This window comes from Primulina eburnea, chromosome 1, assembly GCF_022965805.1.
Source record: "Primulina eburnea isolate SZY01 chromosome 1, ASM2296580v1, whole genome shotgun sequence".
Lineage (NCBI taxonomy): Eukaryota > Viridiplantae > Streptophyta > Magnoliopsida > Lamiales > Gesneriaceae > Primulina > Primulina eburnea.
In genome coordinates this window covers 3,895,626-3,913,134 of record NC_133101.1, presented here as the reverse complement: position 1 = coordinate 3,913,134, position 17,509 = coordinate 3,895,626, and the positions used below count along the sequence as shown (strand labels likewise).

The 17,509-nt window shown below is 31.5% G+C and overlaps 4 protein-coding genes across 5 annotated transcripts; all 4 read left to right on the top strand.

Annotated features, from left to right (window-relative positions):
- The first annotated feature begins 1,709 nt into the window (after nucleotides 1-1,709).
- LOC140822731 (cytochrome P450 71AU50-like) lies at nucleotides 1,710-3,667 on the top strand. Its single transcript, XM_073183592.1, has 2 exons — nucleotides 1,710-2,745; nucleotides 2,895-3,667. Exons 1-2 carry the CDS (start codon nucleotides 1,867-1,869, stop codon nucleotides 3,507-3,509), a joined length of 1,494 nt encoding a protein of 497 aa, XP_073039693.1. The 5' UTR covers nucleotides 1,710-1,866; the 3' UTR covers nucleotides 3,510-3,667.
- A 1,411-nt stretch (nucleotides 3,668-5,078) lies between these two features.
- Nucleotides 5,079-8,500, top strand: LOC140822717 (uncharacterized). Of its 2 annotated transcripts, none has more exons than XM_073183581.1 (5): nucleotides 5,079-5,451; nucleotides 7,426-7,476; nucleotides 7,729-7,862; nucleotides 7,948-8,039; nucleotides 8,132-8,500. In XM_073183581.1, exons 1-5 carry the CDS (start codon nucleotides 5,197-5,199, stop codon nucleotides 8,161-8,163), a joined length of 564 nt encoding a protein of 187 aa, XP_073039682.1. In that variant the 5' UTR covers nucleotides 5,079-5,196; the 3' UTR covers nucleotides 8,164-8,500. The 2 variants fall into 2 exon arrangements, with proteins under 2 accessions (XP_073039682.1, XP_073039675.1); XM_073183574.1 differs by having other exon boundaries at nucleotides 8,121-8,500.
- Nucleotides 8,501-11,191: 2,691 nt separating this feature from the next.
- On the top strand, nucleotides 11,192-12,301 carry LOC140807911 (F-box/kelch-repeat protein At3g23880-like). The gene has a single exon (XM_073165201.1). The coding sequence runs from the start codon at nucleotides 11,192-11,194 to the stop codon at nucleotides 12,299-12,301; it is 1,110 nt and encodes a 369-aa protein (XP_073021302.1).
- Nucleotides 12,302-15,492: 3,191 nt separating this feature from the next.
- LOC140807151 (F-box/kelch-repeat protein At3g23880-like) lies at nucleotides 15,493-16,656 on the top strand. Its single transcript, XM_073164233.1, has one exon. The coding sequence runs from the start codon at nucleotides 15,493-15,495 to the stop codon at nucleotides 16,654-16,656; it is 1,164 nt and encodes a 387-aa protein (XP_073020334.1).
- Nucleotides 16,657-17,509: the final 853 nt, after the last annotated feature.

Here is a 17,509-nt window from a genome sequence, read left to right as displayed (position 1 = left end):
CTTGAAATAAATTAAATAATACCAAAAAATCATTAAAAGTTAATAAAAGTATTGAAATAAACATTTAAATATATGAAATGAATAAAAGAGAAAAAAAAATTTAAAAAAGGGTGTATTTGCAATTTTGGAGAATGGGATTTTCGTAAATAATGGCATTTTCCAAAATATATGGAGATGCAGCTAAGATTCGGCATTTTTGGAGAATTACTGTACATGGCTTCAAAATGGAAATTGTATATAGAGAATGGTTGGAACATGGTTGGTTCTCCATTTTCTCCAAAATAGAGAATGGTTGGAGTTGCTCTTAGCATCAGGTAGCTAGCCTGTTGGGGCAATGGTGGATCCACAAGGCCCAAGCAACGCACTGCAGCCGCGACGACATTCATCGCGTGACCACCATTACGACGAGAACATCGCCTCTTACAGTATTAAAGCTCGTGCTAGAATAAGTAGCTGCTGCACCAAAACGTGCTATCACAGCTTCCATCTTGGTGCTCAGACGGCATTCCAATGGCACAACATCCAGGGATGGAGCTAGGAGTTATTTTCAGGAGAGTCGGGTTTTTTTTTTTCAAAACAATTAATCATTAAGAAAATTTAAATTAAAAATATAGTGTTTTCACATTGACTCCAAAATAATATTAGTGATAACATTTATTAAATTTTTCGGAATTTAATTTCTAATTTTAAACAAAAGTGCTTATATATAAGTATAAAATAAAAATAGATTATACAAATACATAAAACGTGTGTAGAATGACACAATATTTTAATATGTATCAAATTAAAAATTTATAATATAACTGGGGAACCTTTTTACTCGAGCTAAGTAACTATGAACCAGAAAAATCTTTGATTATATAGGTGGATTATACTATCATCGGGCTGATTTTTCATCTTTCCGAGCAGGGTTTTCCAGATTTTGAATTTTGGCATTATTTTTAAAACGTCTAAAAATCAACGGGATTTTAATTTTTTTTGTCGATATAGTTTGGTTCAGAGCTACTTTATAATATTTACCAGCCGAGGATGAAGTTAATTTTCATTTTAAAAGAAATTGAAAAAAATGATCATTATTATTTGAGTAGGTCTCTTGTGAGATGGTCTCACGAATCTTTTTCTGTGAAACGGGTCAACTCTCAATAAAAAATAATATTCTTAACATAAAAAATAATATTTTTTCATTGATTACCCAAATAAGAAATTTCTCACACAAATTTTTGATATCATTCTTAATTAAAAATTATGAATATATGTAAGAAACGTAAGTTAGGTACTCATTCTTTGAAGAGTGAGTCTCATGTGAGACCGTCTCACGGATCTTAATCTGTGAGACGGGTCTACCATATCCATATTCACAATAAAAAGTAATACTTTTAGCATAAAAAGTAATACTTTTCATGAATGACCCAAATAAGAGATCCATCTTACGAATACGACCCGTGAGACCATCTCACACAAGTTTTTGTCTCCTCTAAAATATCTCCCCGTCATATCTTCTATCAATCACTGTTGATTACGACAGCATTTAACTTTTACATTGGTCCAATTGTTTACTGCGGCGTATGGATAACTCCAAAATAAAGTCAATAACAGCAGAGGTGCACCGGATTTGTCTGATGAATTTTGTTCCATTATATCAGTAATTTCTAGAAATCAAGTCGTCACCGAAACAAGAAACTTACGGCAATAATGAACTCTCCCCCAAATTTTATAATGGATATTCAATTCGCAACTCGAATGCGACACGGAGCATCTTTGGTATCCGATAACGTCATAAAAAGAAACGAACACACTCTTAAGATTTCTACAATAGTTTCAAAATTCTTTGCATACTAAAAAATTTGATCGGCCAAAAAAATAACAATGGGTGTTTCTTGGATTTGGATTATGGCAATTGTAGCATGTTTAGCTGCTCCTTTGCTTCGTATGTATACTAAGAAAAAGAAGAAGCTGCCTCCGGGTCCGAAAGGGCTTCCTATCTTGGGACATCTTCAGATGATAGGCAAGAACCCTCATCTAGATTTGGAAAGAATGGCCAAACAACATGACCCGATCATGTACTTGCAATTCGGGTTCGTGCCGAACATCATCGTTTCATCTGCGGCAGCCGCCGAGCTTTTTCTTAAGACATATGATCTCGTGTTCGCGAGCAGACCTCCACACGAGGCGGCTAAATACATTTCTTGGGATAAAAAAAACTTGATTTTCGGGAAATACGGCGCATACTGGCGAAACATGCGTAAACTCTGCACTCTAGAGCTTCCTAGTAATCTCAAGATAAACTCATTCCAACCCATGAGGAGGGAAGAGCTTGGCCTTTTTATAGAGGCCGTGAAAGAAGAATCTCAGAGAGGAACTGTTGCTGTTGATCTCAGTGCTATGGTTTCATCCCTTACTGCAGAGATGAGTTGTAGGATGGTGTTCGGTAAGAAGTACGAGGATAAAGACATCGACGAGAGAGGGTTCAAATCTGTGATTCAAGAAGGGTTGAAAGTGTCAGCACTTCCAAATCTTGGGGATTACTTTCCTCTACTTGGGATTCTTGATCTTCAAGGATTGACGAAAAGAATGAAGGCCGTCGCGAAAGTGTTCGATGATTTTTTCGAGAAAGTTATCGATGACCATGTCAAGACCAGTGATCGCGGGCAGGTTAAAGACATTGTTGATACCATGATGTCGATTATGGAATCTGGGGAGACAGAGTTTCAGTTTGATCGTGGCCATGTTAAGGCCATAATGCTGGTAATTAATTTATTACCCCATTTCCCCGTGTTGAGAAATCAAATTTTCAAAAAAAAAACTACTGTTAGATAGTCTCGGGAGCTCAAACTTTTGGCACAAGTGATGTTCCAGATATAGCAATAATCATTGTCAGTAAATTTTCTGTGCAGGACATGCTTGTAGCTTCAATGGACACCGCGGCCTCATCGATCGAGTGGGTGCTTTCGAGACTCCTACAAAATCCCCAAGCAATGAAAAAAGTTCAGCAAGAGTTGGAAGAAGTTGTGGGATTGGAAAGGATGGTAGAGGAATCCGACTTGGAGAAACTGAAGTATCTAGATATGGTTGTAAAAGAAACCTTTCGGCTACACCCAGTCGCGCCTTTGTTGTTACCTCACTACTCTATGGAAAATTGCACGGTTGACGGGTACCATATACCGAAAGACTCGCGAATAATTGTTAATGTACGTGCAATCGGACGTGATCCGAGTTCCTGGAGTGATCCGGAGAAGTTCATTCCGGAGAGATTTGTTGGGAGGGATATAGATGTCAGAGGGCAACATTTCGAGCTTATTCCCTTCGGGTCTGGAAGGAGAGGATGCCCTGGATTGCAACTCGGGCTCATCCAAGTTCGGCTAATCGTTGCACAACTGGTTCACTGCTTTGATCTAAAGCTGCCTAATGGTATGTTGCCGGAAGAACTGGACATGACCGAGGATTTTGCGCTCGTCGTGGCTAGAGCCGAGCACTTGATGGCTGTTCCTACGTTTCGGTTGAAAATTTAAAGGAACAATGATCTATGAGCATGGTTTTTTAATTCAAGTAGAGATTTGTGGGATTTGATGCACTGAAATTATCGTTTTCTTCTTGCAATTGTAACATGACCTTGGTCGGGCTTGTGCAACTTCAAGGATGAATAAATGTCTAACTATGTTGAATAAAATCAAGCTCTACTACCCAATTTATTTTTGAGAACTTTCAATATTCACAATTGTGATATACATATACGATATATCAGCCGGTCCTTGAATAGAAGAACTGACATGAACAGATTCTTTTTGTATCATCAGTAGCAAATTCCTTGTTGAGTCCTTTTTTTTTTGAGCGAATATAAGATTATCGTAGTTGAAGTGTCGCTTAATAGAGTTGTTTCTAACTTTGAACCAGTTTGGTTGAATTTATTACCATTTTACCGTTCTTCGGATTCATGATCGACAATTGTTAGGGTTTAGTATCTAAATGTTGGGAACCATTTTGTCCTCAGAGAAAAAGAAAAAAAATGGTCGCCAAATTTTAAAAACAAGGCTATTGTTTCGTGTATTTTTGCACAATCTAAATAAAGTCAGGTTGGCCGTTGGTACTTGGTACAAACAAATTTTAGTTCACAAAAAGTAATGTCTTTAAATAATTTGATTATTATGTTTACTCCATGACATGAATTGAGTAATGAATTAAAATAAAGAATTTCAAATTACTTAATATTTTTTTGGGGGGAAAAAGTAATTTGATAATAAGTTATAAATTTGGTCAATGATTTAAAATATTTTTGTTAAAACTTCTCATCGATACCCACAATATTTTTAAAATCTGTGTCGATTATTTAAAATAGGGGAAGTTATTAAAAAATTGTTCATCCAAAAGCACAATAGCTTGGAAGTTTCTCGAAGCTTCAGAGTTTTGAATCTATTCTCACGAAGAGTTCGTTTTTGTGACAGATCGATCTATATTTATTGTGAAAATTATTATTTTTAACATAAAAAATTATATTTTTCATCAGTTAAGCATCATTAGAGATCTGTTTCAAAAATTATCTTGTGAGACCATCTCAAACAAATTAATGACTTGTTACAATAAATTTTCATCAACACAAAAATTTATAATATCGTCTTACGAGAAAATTTAGTATTTGGTTCCTCCGTATAAAATATTAATTTTTATGTTATAAATATTACTCTTCATTGTTGATAAGATCATATCGACGCTTATCACAAATATAAACATGTGATAGTGTCTCACAAGATATTACGTTCTTTTACAAAAGTCATACAAAGTATAATTATAATTTTCAAATCAAATTTTATATATATTTAACAACTCATATTTTTGAAAAAAACTCTATCCTTTTATCTTACTGCAAACTTATTCATATTACTTTTTATGTTAAAAGAGTATTACTTTTTATTGTGAATATAGATAGAGTTGACCCATGTCACAGATTAAAATCTGTAAAACGATCTCATATGAGACCCATTCCATATTTTATGTGTACTCCAATATTTTTTCATAGGTGATCGAAATAAAAAATACGTAGCACGAAAAATCACACAAATTTTTGGCTAAAATATGTTGCTGTTTAACATTTCAGCACAATATTAATCTCAAATTCGCGTCGAGACGCTGACACTGTTTCGGATATTCCGAGGATTCGCCGAACCCAAATATGTTCGGATATATGCATCGGCGTTTCTGAAGATGTTGAAGGAGGCGGCGTTGGTCTTGCCGGTCCCGAGCCCAGTAATCCGTGGTAGTTCCCGTGGTGGAAGTGGCGCCGTCGCTTATTCTCGCCGGCGTCTGAGTCTCAAGTTACACAATCGGCCTCGATTCGCTTCTTCCACTGTTCAATCTGTGGACCTATCATCCACAGTTGAATCCTCCCCTGAGCTTCGGCCCTATCAGTACACTTTCACTCACCGCCACATTCACGTTCTCAGTTTCATCGCCTGCGGGGTATTTTCTTCCTCTCTCTCTGCTAGACTAACTTGATTTTGTTTTGGGTGAGCATTACTTGAATAGATATTTTATCAAGTGTTTGATTGCTTTAGTCTGAGATAAAGGGTTCTTCTTTTTTCTATTCAGATGTATTTCTACTGAAATTTGTGTGTCGGCCTAGGTTTAATGTATAATCATCATTAGATTTTATCGCCTCAGGTCCGAAGTATTTCAAATTATTGCCGAATTACATAAAATCCAGGCAAAATTACTCATCTTTCCCTGTACAATGTCACATGTTTCTATGAAGTTTTGTACAACTTATGGAGCTAGTATTATTTTTAAAGTGTTCAGTATCAATTTAGAAAGTATTCGTGATTCAGTGCATCTGCAAATAGCATTGGATTCACCTATCCTTTCCTGGATATCGACGTGATAAGAAAAAAGGTTGCTCTTTGCTTAGCTATCCATTCTCATGTAATTTATGTATAAGCTGCTGGTGCTTATTGCAGCTAAAAATATCCAAGAAGAATGGATGCAGGCACAGAGTAAGAAGCAAACAAAATAACACTTGCAAGCGCTCAAGTCTATTTTATTACTATTGAAAAAACGCTGAGAAGAAATAACAAGAGACATATAAATGGTAAAAAAAATCACCTAATCTTGCAGTTCAAATATAAAAAGGTCGAAAGAATGATCGAATCCTAACCAACTGCAATTCACGCTAAAGCTATCACTAAAAATTAGAAAAATATGTGTAGATAAATATGGAACAAATAAGATATAGATCAATCTTCCACTGCGTCGATAATCCATTGTTAGTTGATGAAATCTATTGGTGGATAATCGTTTGGGAAGATAGTAATGAACTATCTTAATTCTGTAGAGAAGAAAATTTGTCTACATTACAAGGTTTCATGGTTACCAGTTACCACTATATCACAGGGTATCATGGTTACCACGAGAGAACATATATGCTTTTGTGTCCTACCACGCCTTGGCAGATATGGGATACCACAGTTTTATTTTTGTTTCTTCGAAACTTACAAGTAAGTGAAGTGTGAAAAAGTAAATTGTGAAGCCCAAGCTCAATGCAGAAATTCTATTAAATTATTTTGAGATATTGCATTTCAAAGTGTGTATATATATATATATATATATATATATAGGCTCCATTTTAAATTGGTGTAACGTATAGTCGGAATAACGATTGACAAAATGAAGTCTAATATAATTTAAAATGCAATATTTGATTAAATTTGATAATGTTCTGGCATGAAAACTCTATATACTTGATAGCAAACTCAATTTCACTCTATAAAGAACTCAGTGTTTCTCTATTTTATTTTCATATTTTGCTCTCTCAATTTATTCTACAATACAAATGCTGCTTTCTTTTTCCTGTTTGCTATCTTAGCCCTTTGGATTGTATTATTATTTAGAACTTGTTCTTGCTGAAAAATATTGGGCCCCCTCTCGTTGAGTGATTTATGTCTCATGCCTACAAAACCTCTAGAGAGACTGAAACTGAGAAAGGTTCTGCTGCCGCTTACACTGCTGTTTGTTATTCCCTATGTTGTTAGCTTGCTATTAGCTTCGTTGCTGCTGCCTTCCACTGATCGGTAGAGACAAATTTCATTGTATTTTATTTATTTTGTAGTTAAAAAATCAGCATTTAATTTATGAAATAGACTTGTTTTCAGGCATCTTATGTGCTTTTGAGGATTGATATTTTTTAAAGTTACTTTTGGTTTTATAGAATGTCACCATTAATGCCACACATTGGATTTGGGATGTAATTGTGAAAAGGCTACTTTTACACCATAAGACTTACAGTTGAGCTGAATGGTCGAACATATTTAGTTTATTTGATATTTGATTTTTTGAAGTGGCATTTCTATCTTAAATACATCTTTTGTGCTATTTGCTTCCATTAAGTTGTTCTGTTGGGTTATTTTAAAGGATGATACTCAATTTCATATTAACTATCAGGTGGCGATATCTGCAACATGGCTCTTTTGTTCGGCAATTCCAACTCTTCTGGTTTGTTTTCGTAATCCTTGTTGCTACATGTTCTCTCTTTACTTGTAAAATATTTTGTTAAATCCAAATGTGCCACCTGCAATAGAAGTTGCTGATCATTAGCTGGAAAATAAGCATGCAAAAGGCAATAATGCTGTTATTATATAATACTTCAACGGAGCTGAGAAAATATTGATGAAATATGTCATTGGTAGCATACGTTGTTTGGTTCCCCTCATTTATGGTGCTTGATTTTCGTATGTTCAATTGAAGGCCTTTAGAAGAGCAGCAGAATCACTAGAGAAGTTAATGGATGCCACGAGAGAGGAGCTGCCTGATACTATGGCTGCCGTTCGGTTGTCTGGGATGGAGATCAGTGACTTGACAACAGAGCTCAATGATCTGGGGTTACTCATTTTAACTTCGAGCTTCTCTATCTCTGAATATCTCATAGTTAACGTTAATTTAACATTCATTATTTTCCTATTGTAGCCAAGAAATTACACAAGGCATTAGGAACTCAACTCGAGCCGTTCGTGTGACAGAAGAAAGATTAAGGCAGCTGACCGACATGATTCCATCAAGTTAGTACAGTGTGTTGATTTCAGTTTTCTTTCCGAAATGACTCGAGGGTGATGAAATTGGCTTAATCTCGACTTCGATAGCACCGGTGCAGGTGGTGGCCCCAAACGAAACCGGGATACATGAACCGAGTTTAGCTAGGAGTGCACGTGGTGCAAGAGAGGGGATTGTCAAAGGTCGTGCAACAATTAAAACTTTTTTTACTCTAGCGCGGTTCTCTATGAAGCTCCTGAGTTATCTCAGATTCAGAGCTAAGGCATCAATCTAAGTTCAAGATTGTCAATGCTGGATACCATGAAAGGTGTTTTGCATGTAAAAAGAGTCATTGTGTCTGCTTTTTGGTGGAAATTTATTATTTTGTTTGCCAAATTTTTGCTGATTCTAAATTCATTTTACTGGATAAATTTTTAATTTCATAAAATTTTGAGTCTTTCATCTAACTTTTAAAGAAATTCTGAAGTTTGAGCTTGTGTTTTTTCCTCTCTATCAATCATGATAATCATTTTAAAATTCTTTTGAAACAGAATAACTTATTTATATATATTTGTTTTCCGACAACAAGAAGAATTTTGTAATAGAAAGTTGATAATAATTTTTTAAAGCATTTAAAAAACTTGCTAAAATAAGTTATTTTCAATTTTACTCATTATTATTAGGTTTAAAAAGCCTGAAAATATTAATTAATTAAGTCGAAAAGTCAACTGTCAGCTCATGCCTGGATTGCTAGTTCAAGCCTAAAAATATTAATTAGTTTTATAAATTTTTCATTGAAGCATAAGAATTTTGAATTTTATAATTTATTATAGTAATTTTTTTATTTCTGTAAATTATAAGTTCAACATGAATAATTTTTATTTATTTAAAATATTTTTTTATCAATATAAATAATTTTAATTATTGATTTAATTTACGAAAGACAATAAATAAGTTAGTATTAAATTTATTGTAATTCAATTTCAATTATTCATGTCAATTCAACGTGTTCATTTGATCAATTAATATTTAAAAAAATACAAAACAATAATTTTCGATATTAATAAATAATCATACTAAAAATAATTTCATCCATTTCTAGTAAATTTTAGTATGAAAAAATATATATTTTGTTTTTGACAATATTTCTAACAAAAAATAAATAAGATAATTATTTTGTATCTGAAAATAGAGAATAAGTATGTTAAAATATTTAAAACTATTGTAACTTTATAAAATTTTAATATATTTAATTTATTATAATTATCCTTATACATATGTGTTCATAAATTTTTAAAAACATATTAACAAATGAATAAATTTTTTAATCACTATCATATATATGAAATTTGAGTTATAACAAAAAATAAGATGCAGATTATTTAAAATTTTATAAAATAATTAGAAAAAAATAAATTTACTTATTAAAAGTAATTATTATTTTCAATTTATAGGTCATAAAATATTATTTATTTTTGTTATGTAAAAACCCTTAATGTAGAAAAAAAATAGATTTCTAAAAAAATATATAGATAATATTTTTTAAAGTGATGTTTTTGTGAATAAATAGTCATCGAATACAAATAAAAAGGGAGGAAGGTCATGCCAACATACCAAACCCTCCCCCCCAAGCTTAATATAGTATAATAAATAGATGAATGTGTTGCATGTTTGTACAGTCTATTTAAAAAAAATGAAAACAAAACAAAAAAGGAAAAAAATTAAATTGTAAAACGAAAAAAAATTACAAAATAATGTGTAAATAAAAGACAGAGAACATTTTGAAAAGGTGACATTTTGGTATTTATAGATGCACGTAAATTTTACAACATTTTCGTAAATAAATTGTTATCAAATGGCCAAAAAGAGAAGTTAATCATACTAATGTACCAAGCCCACCATTATCCTAGTATATTGAATAATATCTTGTGATACAATCATACGAATCTAATTCTGTGAAATAGATCAACTCGATCCACACTCAAAAATAAAAAAATAATATTTTTATTATAAAAAAGTAATATTTTTTATTAATCGGGTCTGGTTGGATATCAATCTCATAAAATTGACCATCATCTCACATGAATTTTTGTGTAATATAATATTAATACCCGACATATATGTTGCTTGTTTGTACTGTGTTTTGCAATTAATTTATTTTATGTTAAAATAGGGATGATATCGTATTTATAAAAATTAATGAGTGGCTTTCATGCAATTTCTGAACTTGTTCTACCAGACCTACCAATTTTCTGTCTCTATTAAGCTAACATTTAATATAGTATAGGTTTTCGACGTAAGCGTTGTGTTTTTATATACTTTTTTTAAAATGATTTATATTAAAATTTGGATATTATCATAACTATAAAAATTTATGAGGTGTTACACTATAATTTTGAAAATTTTTGTTTTTGTAAATAAATAGACACCAAAAAACAAGAGATATATCAAAATTACAAAAGTGACATGTTCGTAAATAAATAACTAACAAACGGAAAAAAGAAAAAAAAAGAGGGAAATTGAAAAAGTGCTCACAAATCAACTTTAAAATAGCATAGAGATAAAGATAGGGAAAATAGATATATCAATTGTTGTATCTATATATTTTTGTATCAGTCATTGTATAATAAGAATAAAATAATTTGTAATCATTATTTGAACACACTTTTCTCTTTTTTAAAAAACTTTATCACATTTTTAATTTTACTTATGATTATTAAGTTTAAAATAATAATTAATTATGTCGAAAATTCGAATGTCCGTTCATGCGTGGATTGATGCTTCAAGTGAAGATTTGCGTTGTTACACGAAATCTTGTTTTCCAAATATTAGAAATTTATAGATTTCATGTTTTGTTAATTTACAAATAATTTAATTTGTTAGTTGAGTAGGTCTTTCATGAGACGGTCTCATGGATCTTTATTTGTGAGACAGATCAATCATGTTAATATTTACAATAAAAAATAATATATTTGACATAAAAAATAATACTTTTTCATGAATGAACCATATAAAATATTCGTTTCACAAAATTGACACGTGACATCGGAAGAGTTTTTGTGTTGTTAGTTATTCAAATCTTTAGGGAATATAAATATCATTGTATCTTTTAAACTAGTTATGTATGACAATTTTGTAGACAAATATTTTCTCCTATTGAAAGTCTGGAGAACTCCTGAGAATGAAGAATCAGCATGATTTTCCATACGATGTATTAGAAAACATTCTCTCAAGATTACCCGTTAAGTCTCTTCTCCGGTTGAAAACCGTCTGCAAATCATGGAACGCCATGATCAAAGATCCGGGATTCGCAGGAACTCACTCCAAGCAATCAAAACTCTCGAATTCCCAACGCTTCTTCGTCGGTTATTCATGTGGAGAGAAGACTTACAGTTGGATGAAGTTTAAAGGCCATGAATTTTACATGGAATCGGTCGGGCTGTTTCAGTCGGAAGAGTACAAATATGCCTACTATTTATGCGGCTGTGAAGGGATACTTCTGTTCGAGGACATTTATCGAGAGACCCGCGAGAGGAAGTTTGTGTTGCTGAACCCATTCACGAGAAACTACTCGACTTTTTCTTGTCCGTTCTATGATGAAATACTTGACAACCGTATTTGTTTTTGTGGCTGGTATGGGCTTTGCTTCGATAAATATGAAGATGATTACAAGTTTGTAGCTGTTTTACGAGGTGGAAGATACTTGGTTTATTCAGTTAAAAACGATAGTTGGATCGAGAGACAGAGCGAATTGAGAGGATATGTATGTTTCAGGGGGACTTATGTCAATGGAGTTGTGTACTGGATTATGTCAGATTGTTTGTCCTTCTTTTCACCTGGTGAAATAGTATATTTTGATCCTAAAGATGACTTGTTAAAGCAACTGCGTGGACCGGAGGATTTGAAGAATGTCAATTTTGAATTGACAAACTTGAGAGGGAATTTGTGTCTGTACACTATTCATGAAAAGTCAGTGATTAGGATATTTTTGCTGAAAGAACACGAACACGAACACGGTGGCCGTAAACGTTGGATGAAGCTAATGACGGCGGATTATAACTTGGAGCCACCGGAAGACGACTTGAGCAAATTATTTCTCCCTTGTAGGCCATTGTACTTGACGAGTGAAAACGAGGTTGTGTTTCAAAATCCGTGGTCTATGACATACGCTGTTTATCGCCCCGAAAAACAAAAATTTGGGGAAATTAAGAAACTTCCGTTTGACACTGTGATGATTGGATCCTCATGTTTGGAGAGTTTGCATTTTCCAGCCATCCGCAGAGAGTGGTAGCTCTCAAATCAATGATCTCTTTCTCCATCTTCTTTTTCCGGGTTTAATCGGTTTTTATGAGAGAACTTTATTGTTATTTTTTGTTTTCTGCTAAGAACAGGCCATAGCCAAGAATATTTTTTGATTACTTTGACGAAGTGGGGTGATAAACTACATTAGCTTGATATTTAATATGTTTTTTTTTTTTTTTGTTATTTGAAATTGATGGACCCTGGATATTTATTTTGTTATGGTTTAACATGATAGTTACATTTTTTATGTATAGAAATAGATATAATTATGATTTTGGTTGTGTTTTAGATTTTAGTCGTATAACTTTTCAAATTTTGATTATTATCCAATAACTTTTTTGGTATGTTTTTGCTCATAATCATTAAATCAAACAAATATGGTTCATTTGTTATTGATTGCTTTCTACATGATCCATGTGACAATAGAAAAATATATATTACATAAATAAAAATGGACGAGGATCCCCTACTGTGGCATCCCCAAAGTAGGGGATGCTGTGCACATTTTTTTTTAAAAAAGTTTATATATATATATTTTAATTTTTTTTATCATTTTTTTGGATTTTTTGTTTTAATCTTTTTTTTACTCTCACTCAAAATGTTTATTTTTAAATATTTTTTGCTCCTTTTAAAATATATTATAATTTTTTTCTCTCTTTCTTATTTGTAAAACCAAGTGTTTACTATACTAATGAAAATTCGATGTTTTTTTGGTAGAATTGATTGATGACGAAAACAAATCACAAATTTTTAATCTTGTTCGAGTATCGATGAAAATGGATGAAACAAACATGCGAAAAGAACTAAAATTGAAATGTCAAAAAAAATCAAAAATCGAAAAAAAAAATAATTATAATATATTTTAAAAGGAGCAAAAAATATTTTAAAATAAAAAATTTGAATGAGAGTAAAAAAAAAAAATAAAACAAAAAATCCAAAAAAATGATAAAAAAAATTATAAAAATATATATATAAACTTTTTTTTAAAAAAAATTGTTCACAACATCCCCTACTGTGGTATAAACATTGTTAGTTGAAATGAAGTTTCAAAATGTATGAATTATTTATTTTTGATGGAAATGTGGTGTTGAATTTTAGTTTTTGATATTGCATAGTGGAAATGTTCTAAATTTTAATTTAAGCATTAACATGTTAATAGTTTTATATTGTTAAAAATTTTGTACATTGGAAAAAAATTAATAATACTCATCAAATTCGAAAAAAATGATACGATTTTTCACATGTAAAAATTTAATATAGTAATTTTTAATTGCAAAATTATTAATTTAACATAAAAAAATTAAAATGTTTATATTATTTTATATAAAATTGTCCAATGTTTGTGGAAGATTGAAAAAAAATGGATGAAAATAGAATGAAAACAAAAGAGAATAAGAGAGGAAATAAAGAGAAAAAAAAAGAAAAATTAAAAAAAAAAAAAAATCAAGCTGTGCACAGCAGCATGCTGTGCACAGCAGGCGATCCGGATCCTTCTTATACTTAGTAGTTCTCTATTATTTTCCTTTTTTTTAGATGAATTTTAATGTGTGTAACATATGTTTTTTTATTTGCATCATACGAGCCATAGAAGAGATAATCGATATCAAATAAACAATATTTGAGTTAAGTGTCTTATGGCGAAAAAAGAAACAAAACCGAAAAAAATCAAGTTGTTGAATGAACCTCTGGCAAGATAGATGACTATAATCTAAAATATCCAACTCACAAGATCAAAATCTTAATTCTTCTTTTGTAAAGTTATCAAAAGATTATGTATATAGCGAAAGACAAAAATAAGTTACAACTCGAGGATAAATAATTTGCAATGATTCATTAAAATAGATCGATGTAGTTTCCAAGCAATGTTGCCAAATGAAAGTTTTAACAAAGTAGTCGCTATGTAAGTAATCATCTAAGTTAAGTGTCACGATATGATTGTTGAATGTAACTAATAATGTAGATATATTTTCTATTAAGACTGATATTCGAGTGTATGCGTTGCGTGTTTGCACATTTAACTTTTTAAATGAAAAACCAAAAAAAAAAAATAATAGAAAATGGAAAAAAAACAAAAAACAAAATTAAAGCCAATATACTAAATACAGAAATTTGAGGGGAAAAAAGAAAAATTATATTGGGGGAAAATGGTACCAAAAACAAAAAATTAAAGAGATTATACCAACCTACCAAAACATTTAGGTCTGATGTGAGACCGTCTCACGGATCATAAGGGTCAACCCTACTCATATTCACAATAAAAAGTAATACTCGTAGCATATAAAGTAATACTTTTTTCATGGGTGACTCAAATAAGAGATTTGTCTCATAAATACGACCCTTGAAACCTGTCTCACACAAGTTTTTGCCAAACATTTGACCCTAACGCTTATATAGTACTAGTCATTTGGCACGTGATGGTTGCATACATATAGAAAGTTTTTGTGTTCGATAATTGTTGAATAAAAAATATATATTATTAAGTTAAGATATAATACTTATAGATTAGATACGATTTTAATGAGATATTTTGAACTTTGAGATAAAATAAAGAGAAATTGAGAAAATAAGGAAAAAGACGAGGAGACGTACCAAAATTACATATAAATCTCCACCAACAAAGTTACATAATAAATGTCATGCAAAGTAAAACTGTAAATAAACTTTGATGTCACATTGACGTACCAAAATTAACTAGTACGAGGTGCTCAAATTCAATAATATAGTATATATATTGTAGATTGAGAAAATATATCTTTATCGTTCTATCTATATATTTGTATCTATCATTATACCTTAAATAAATAAGGCGATTCTTAGTTATTGATAATATAATTTGTAAACATTATCTAAATTCATTTTTTTTAAAAAAATATAACAATATTTAGTTTTATTCATGATTATTAAGTTAAAAAAATCTAAAAATCATAATTAATTATGTCGAAAATTCAACTTTCCGTTAATGCGTGGATTGCTGCTCAAGAGTTGCCTTGTCATACAAAATCTTGTTTTCCAAATATTTGAATTTATAGATTTTACGGTTTGCTAATACACAAATAATTTAATTTGTTAGTTTTCCAAATCTTTACGGTTTCGTGAGAATATAAATATCATTGTATCTTTTCTTTATCATAATTTTGTAGCAAAATATTCTCTCGTATTGAAAGTCTCAAACTCCTGAGCATGAAGAATCAGCAAAGCACGCATGATTTTCCATATGATATATTAGAAAACATTCTCTCGAGATTACCCATTAAGTCTCTTCTCCGGTTTAAAACCGTCTGCAAATCATGGAACGCCATGATCAAAGATCCGGGATTCGCCGAAACTCACTCCAAACAATCAAATATCTCGAATTCCCGATGCTTTTTTGCCAGTCATTCACTTAAACACGACACATACAGTTTGATTAAGTTTACAGGCCATGAATTTTACACGGAATCGGTCTGCCAATTTCAGTCGGAAGAATACAAGTTTGAACATATTTTATGCGGCTGTGAAGGGATACTTCTGTTCCAGCAAACCAATCAAGAGACCCTCAAGAAGAAGTTTGTGTTACTGAATCCATTCACGAGAAATATCTCGACTTTTTCTTGCCCGTTCTTTGATGAGACAAATGCCCCCCGTATGCATCCTTCGGAAGGTTATGGGCTTTGCTTCGATAAATATGAAGATGATTATAAGTTTATAGCTGTTTTACTAGGCGGAAAATACATGGTTTATTCCATTAAAAACGATAGTTGGGTCGAGAGACGAAGCGAATTGACAGGATGCCTAGGCCGTGAGGGGACTTACGTTAATGGAGTTGTATACTGGGTTATGTCAACGTGTTCGTCCCTTTTTTCTTATACTGGAATAGTATACTTTGATCCTAAAGATGACTTGTTAAAGAAACTGCATGGACCTGAGGATTTCGAGCATCACGGGTATTTTTTGACAAACTTGATAGGAAACTTGTGTCTCTACACTCGTTTTGAAGGGTTTGTGATTAGGATGTGGTTGCTGATAGAACACGAACACGGTGGTGGCCGTAAACGTTGGATGAAGCTACCGTCGGTGGATATGGGGGAGCCATCGGAAGAGGAGGATAGCGAATTCTTTTTCGCTGGCATCCCATTGTACTTGACGAGTGAAAACGAGGTTGTGTTTCAAGATGAGCTATGGGGTTGGACATACGCTGTTATCACCCCGACAACAAAAATTTGGGGAAGTCAAGGGATTTCATGGTACACGAGGATATTTCAATCATCCTGTTTGGAGAGTTTACATTTCCAGCCATCCGGAGAGAATGATACTATGATAGTTTTCGTTTTGATCGACTATTTGCTTGCCCACTTTCATTTTTAGGTATTGTAATTTATTTTTTTCCTATTAAGTCAGATCTTGAAACATATATTTTAGAGAAATAAAATAAATCTGACGTTTAATATAGAATTCAATTTACCTACTATTATGTGAGACGGTGTCACATGAGACTCACTCTTTAGAAAAATAATATAAATCTGATCTGATGTTTATATCATTCAATTTAACTAAATATTAATGTTCTCCTTTTTATCATTTTCCATTATTTCTTTTTTTTTAAAAAAAAAACTTTTAATATTTTTAATGGTTTTAAGTTCTATTATATTTTTATGCTCATATAATTTATAATCATAGTTATTTACAAGCATTTTATCAGTATCTTGGATATAATTAAGATTATTATGTCATTTAAAATATTTTACTTATGTCATATCAAATATTTATTAATACAAATTTCACGCTTTTATTTTATTAAATAAATGTTTTATTTAGTTTTAAAGGTATCTTTCAAAATTAAATTCTTAAATCATTTAGATAGAAGAAAAACTTCTAGAAATCAAGAGAACATAAACAAGTCAAATGATCTCAATGCTTAAGAAAACATTGATCAAAATAGATATAGATATTTGGATTAATATAAAACCAAGACCAAAACTATTCTTAGATAATCTTATTAGTCAATTTTGTGAGATATATTTTCTATTTTGTACATTCATGAAAAAAATATTATTTTATATACCAAAAGTATAACATTTTATTGTAAATATAGGCAGAGTTGACTCATCTCGTGGATAAAATCCGTGAGATTGTCTCACAAAAAACTTGTGAAGACCTGAAAAATGATGGCACAATTAAGCACAAGAATGATGGCACAATTAAGCACAATATTATTTTG

Bases quoted from the DNA above. Each gene is read 5' to 3' on its own strand.
- LOC140807151 (XM_073164233.1), top strand. From the start codon at position 15,493: ATGAAGAATCAGCAAAGCACGCATGATTTTCCATATGATATATTAGAA.
- LOC140822717 (XM_073183574.1), top strand. From the start codon at position 5,197: ATGTTGAAGGAGGCGGCGTTGGTCTTGCCGGTCCCGAGCCCAGTAATC. The intron at 7,477-7,728 runs GTTTGTTTTCGT...GTTCAATTGAAG, and splicing joins CGGCAATTCCAACTCTTCTG to GCCTTTAGAAGAGCAGCAGA. The intron at 8,040-8,120 runs GTTAGTACAGTG...CGACTTCGATAG, and splicing joins GACCGACATGATTCCATCAA to CACCGGTGCAGGTGGTGGCC.
- LOC140807911 (XM_073165201.1), top strand. From the start codon at position 11,192: ATGAAGAATCAGCATGATTTTCCATACGATGTATTAGAAAACATTCTC.
- LOC140822731 (XM_073183592.1), top strand. From the start codon at position 1,867: ATGGGTGTTTCTTGGATTTGGATTATGGCAATTGTAGCATGTTTAGCT. The intron at 2,746-2,894 runs GTAATTAATTTA...TTTTCTGTGCAG, and splicing joins ATGTTAAGGCCATAATGCTG to GACATGCTTGTAGCTTCAAT.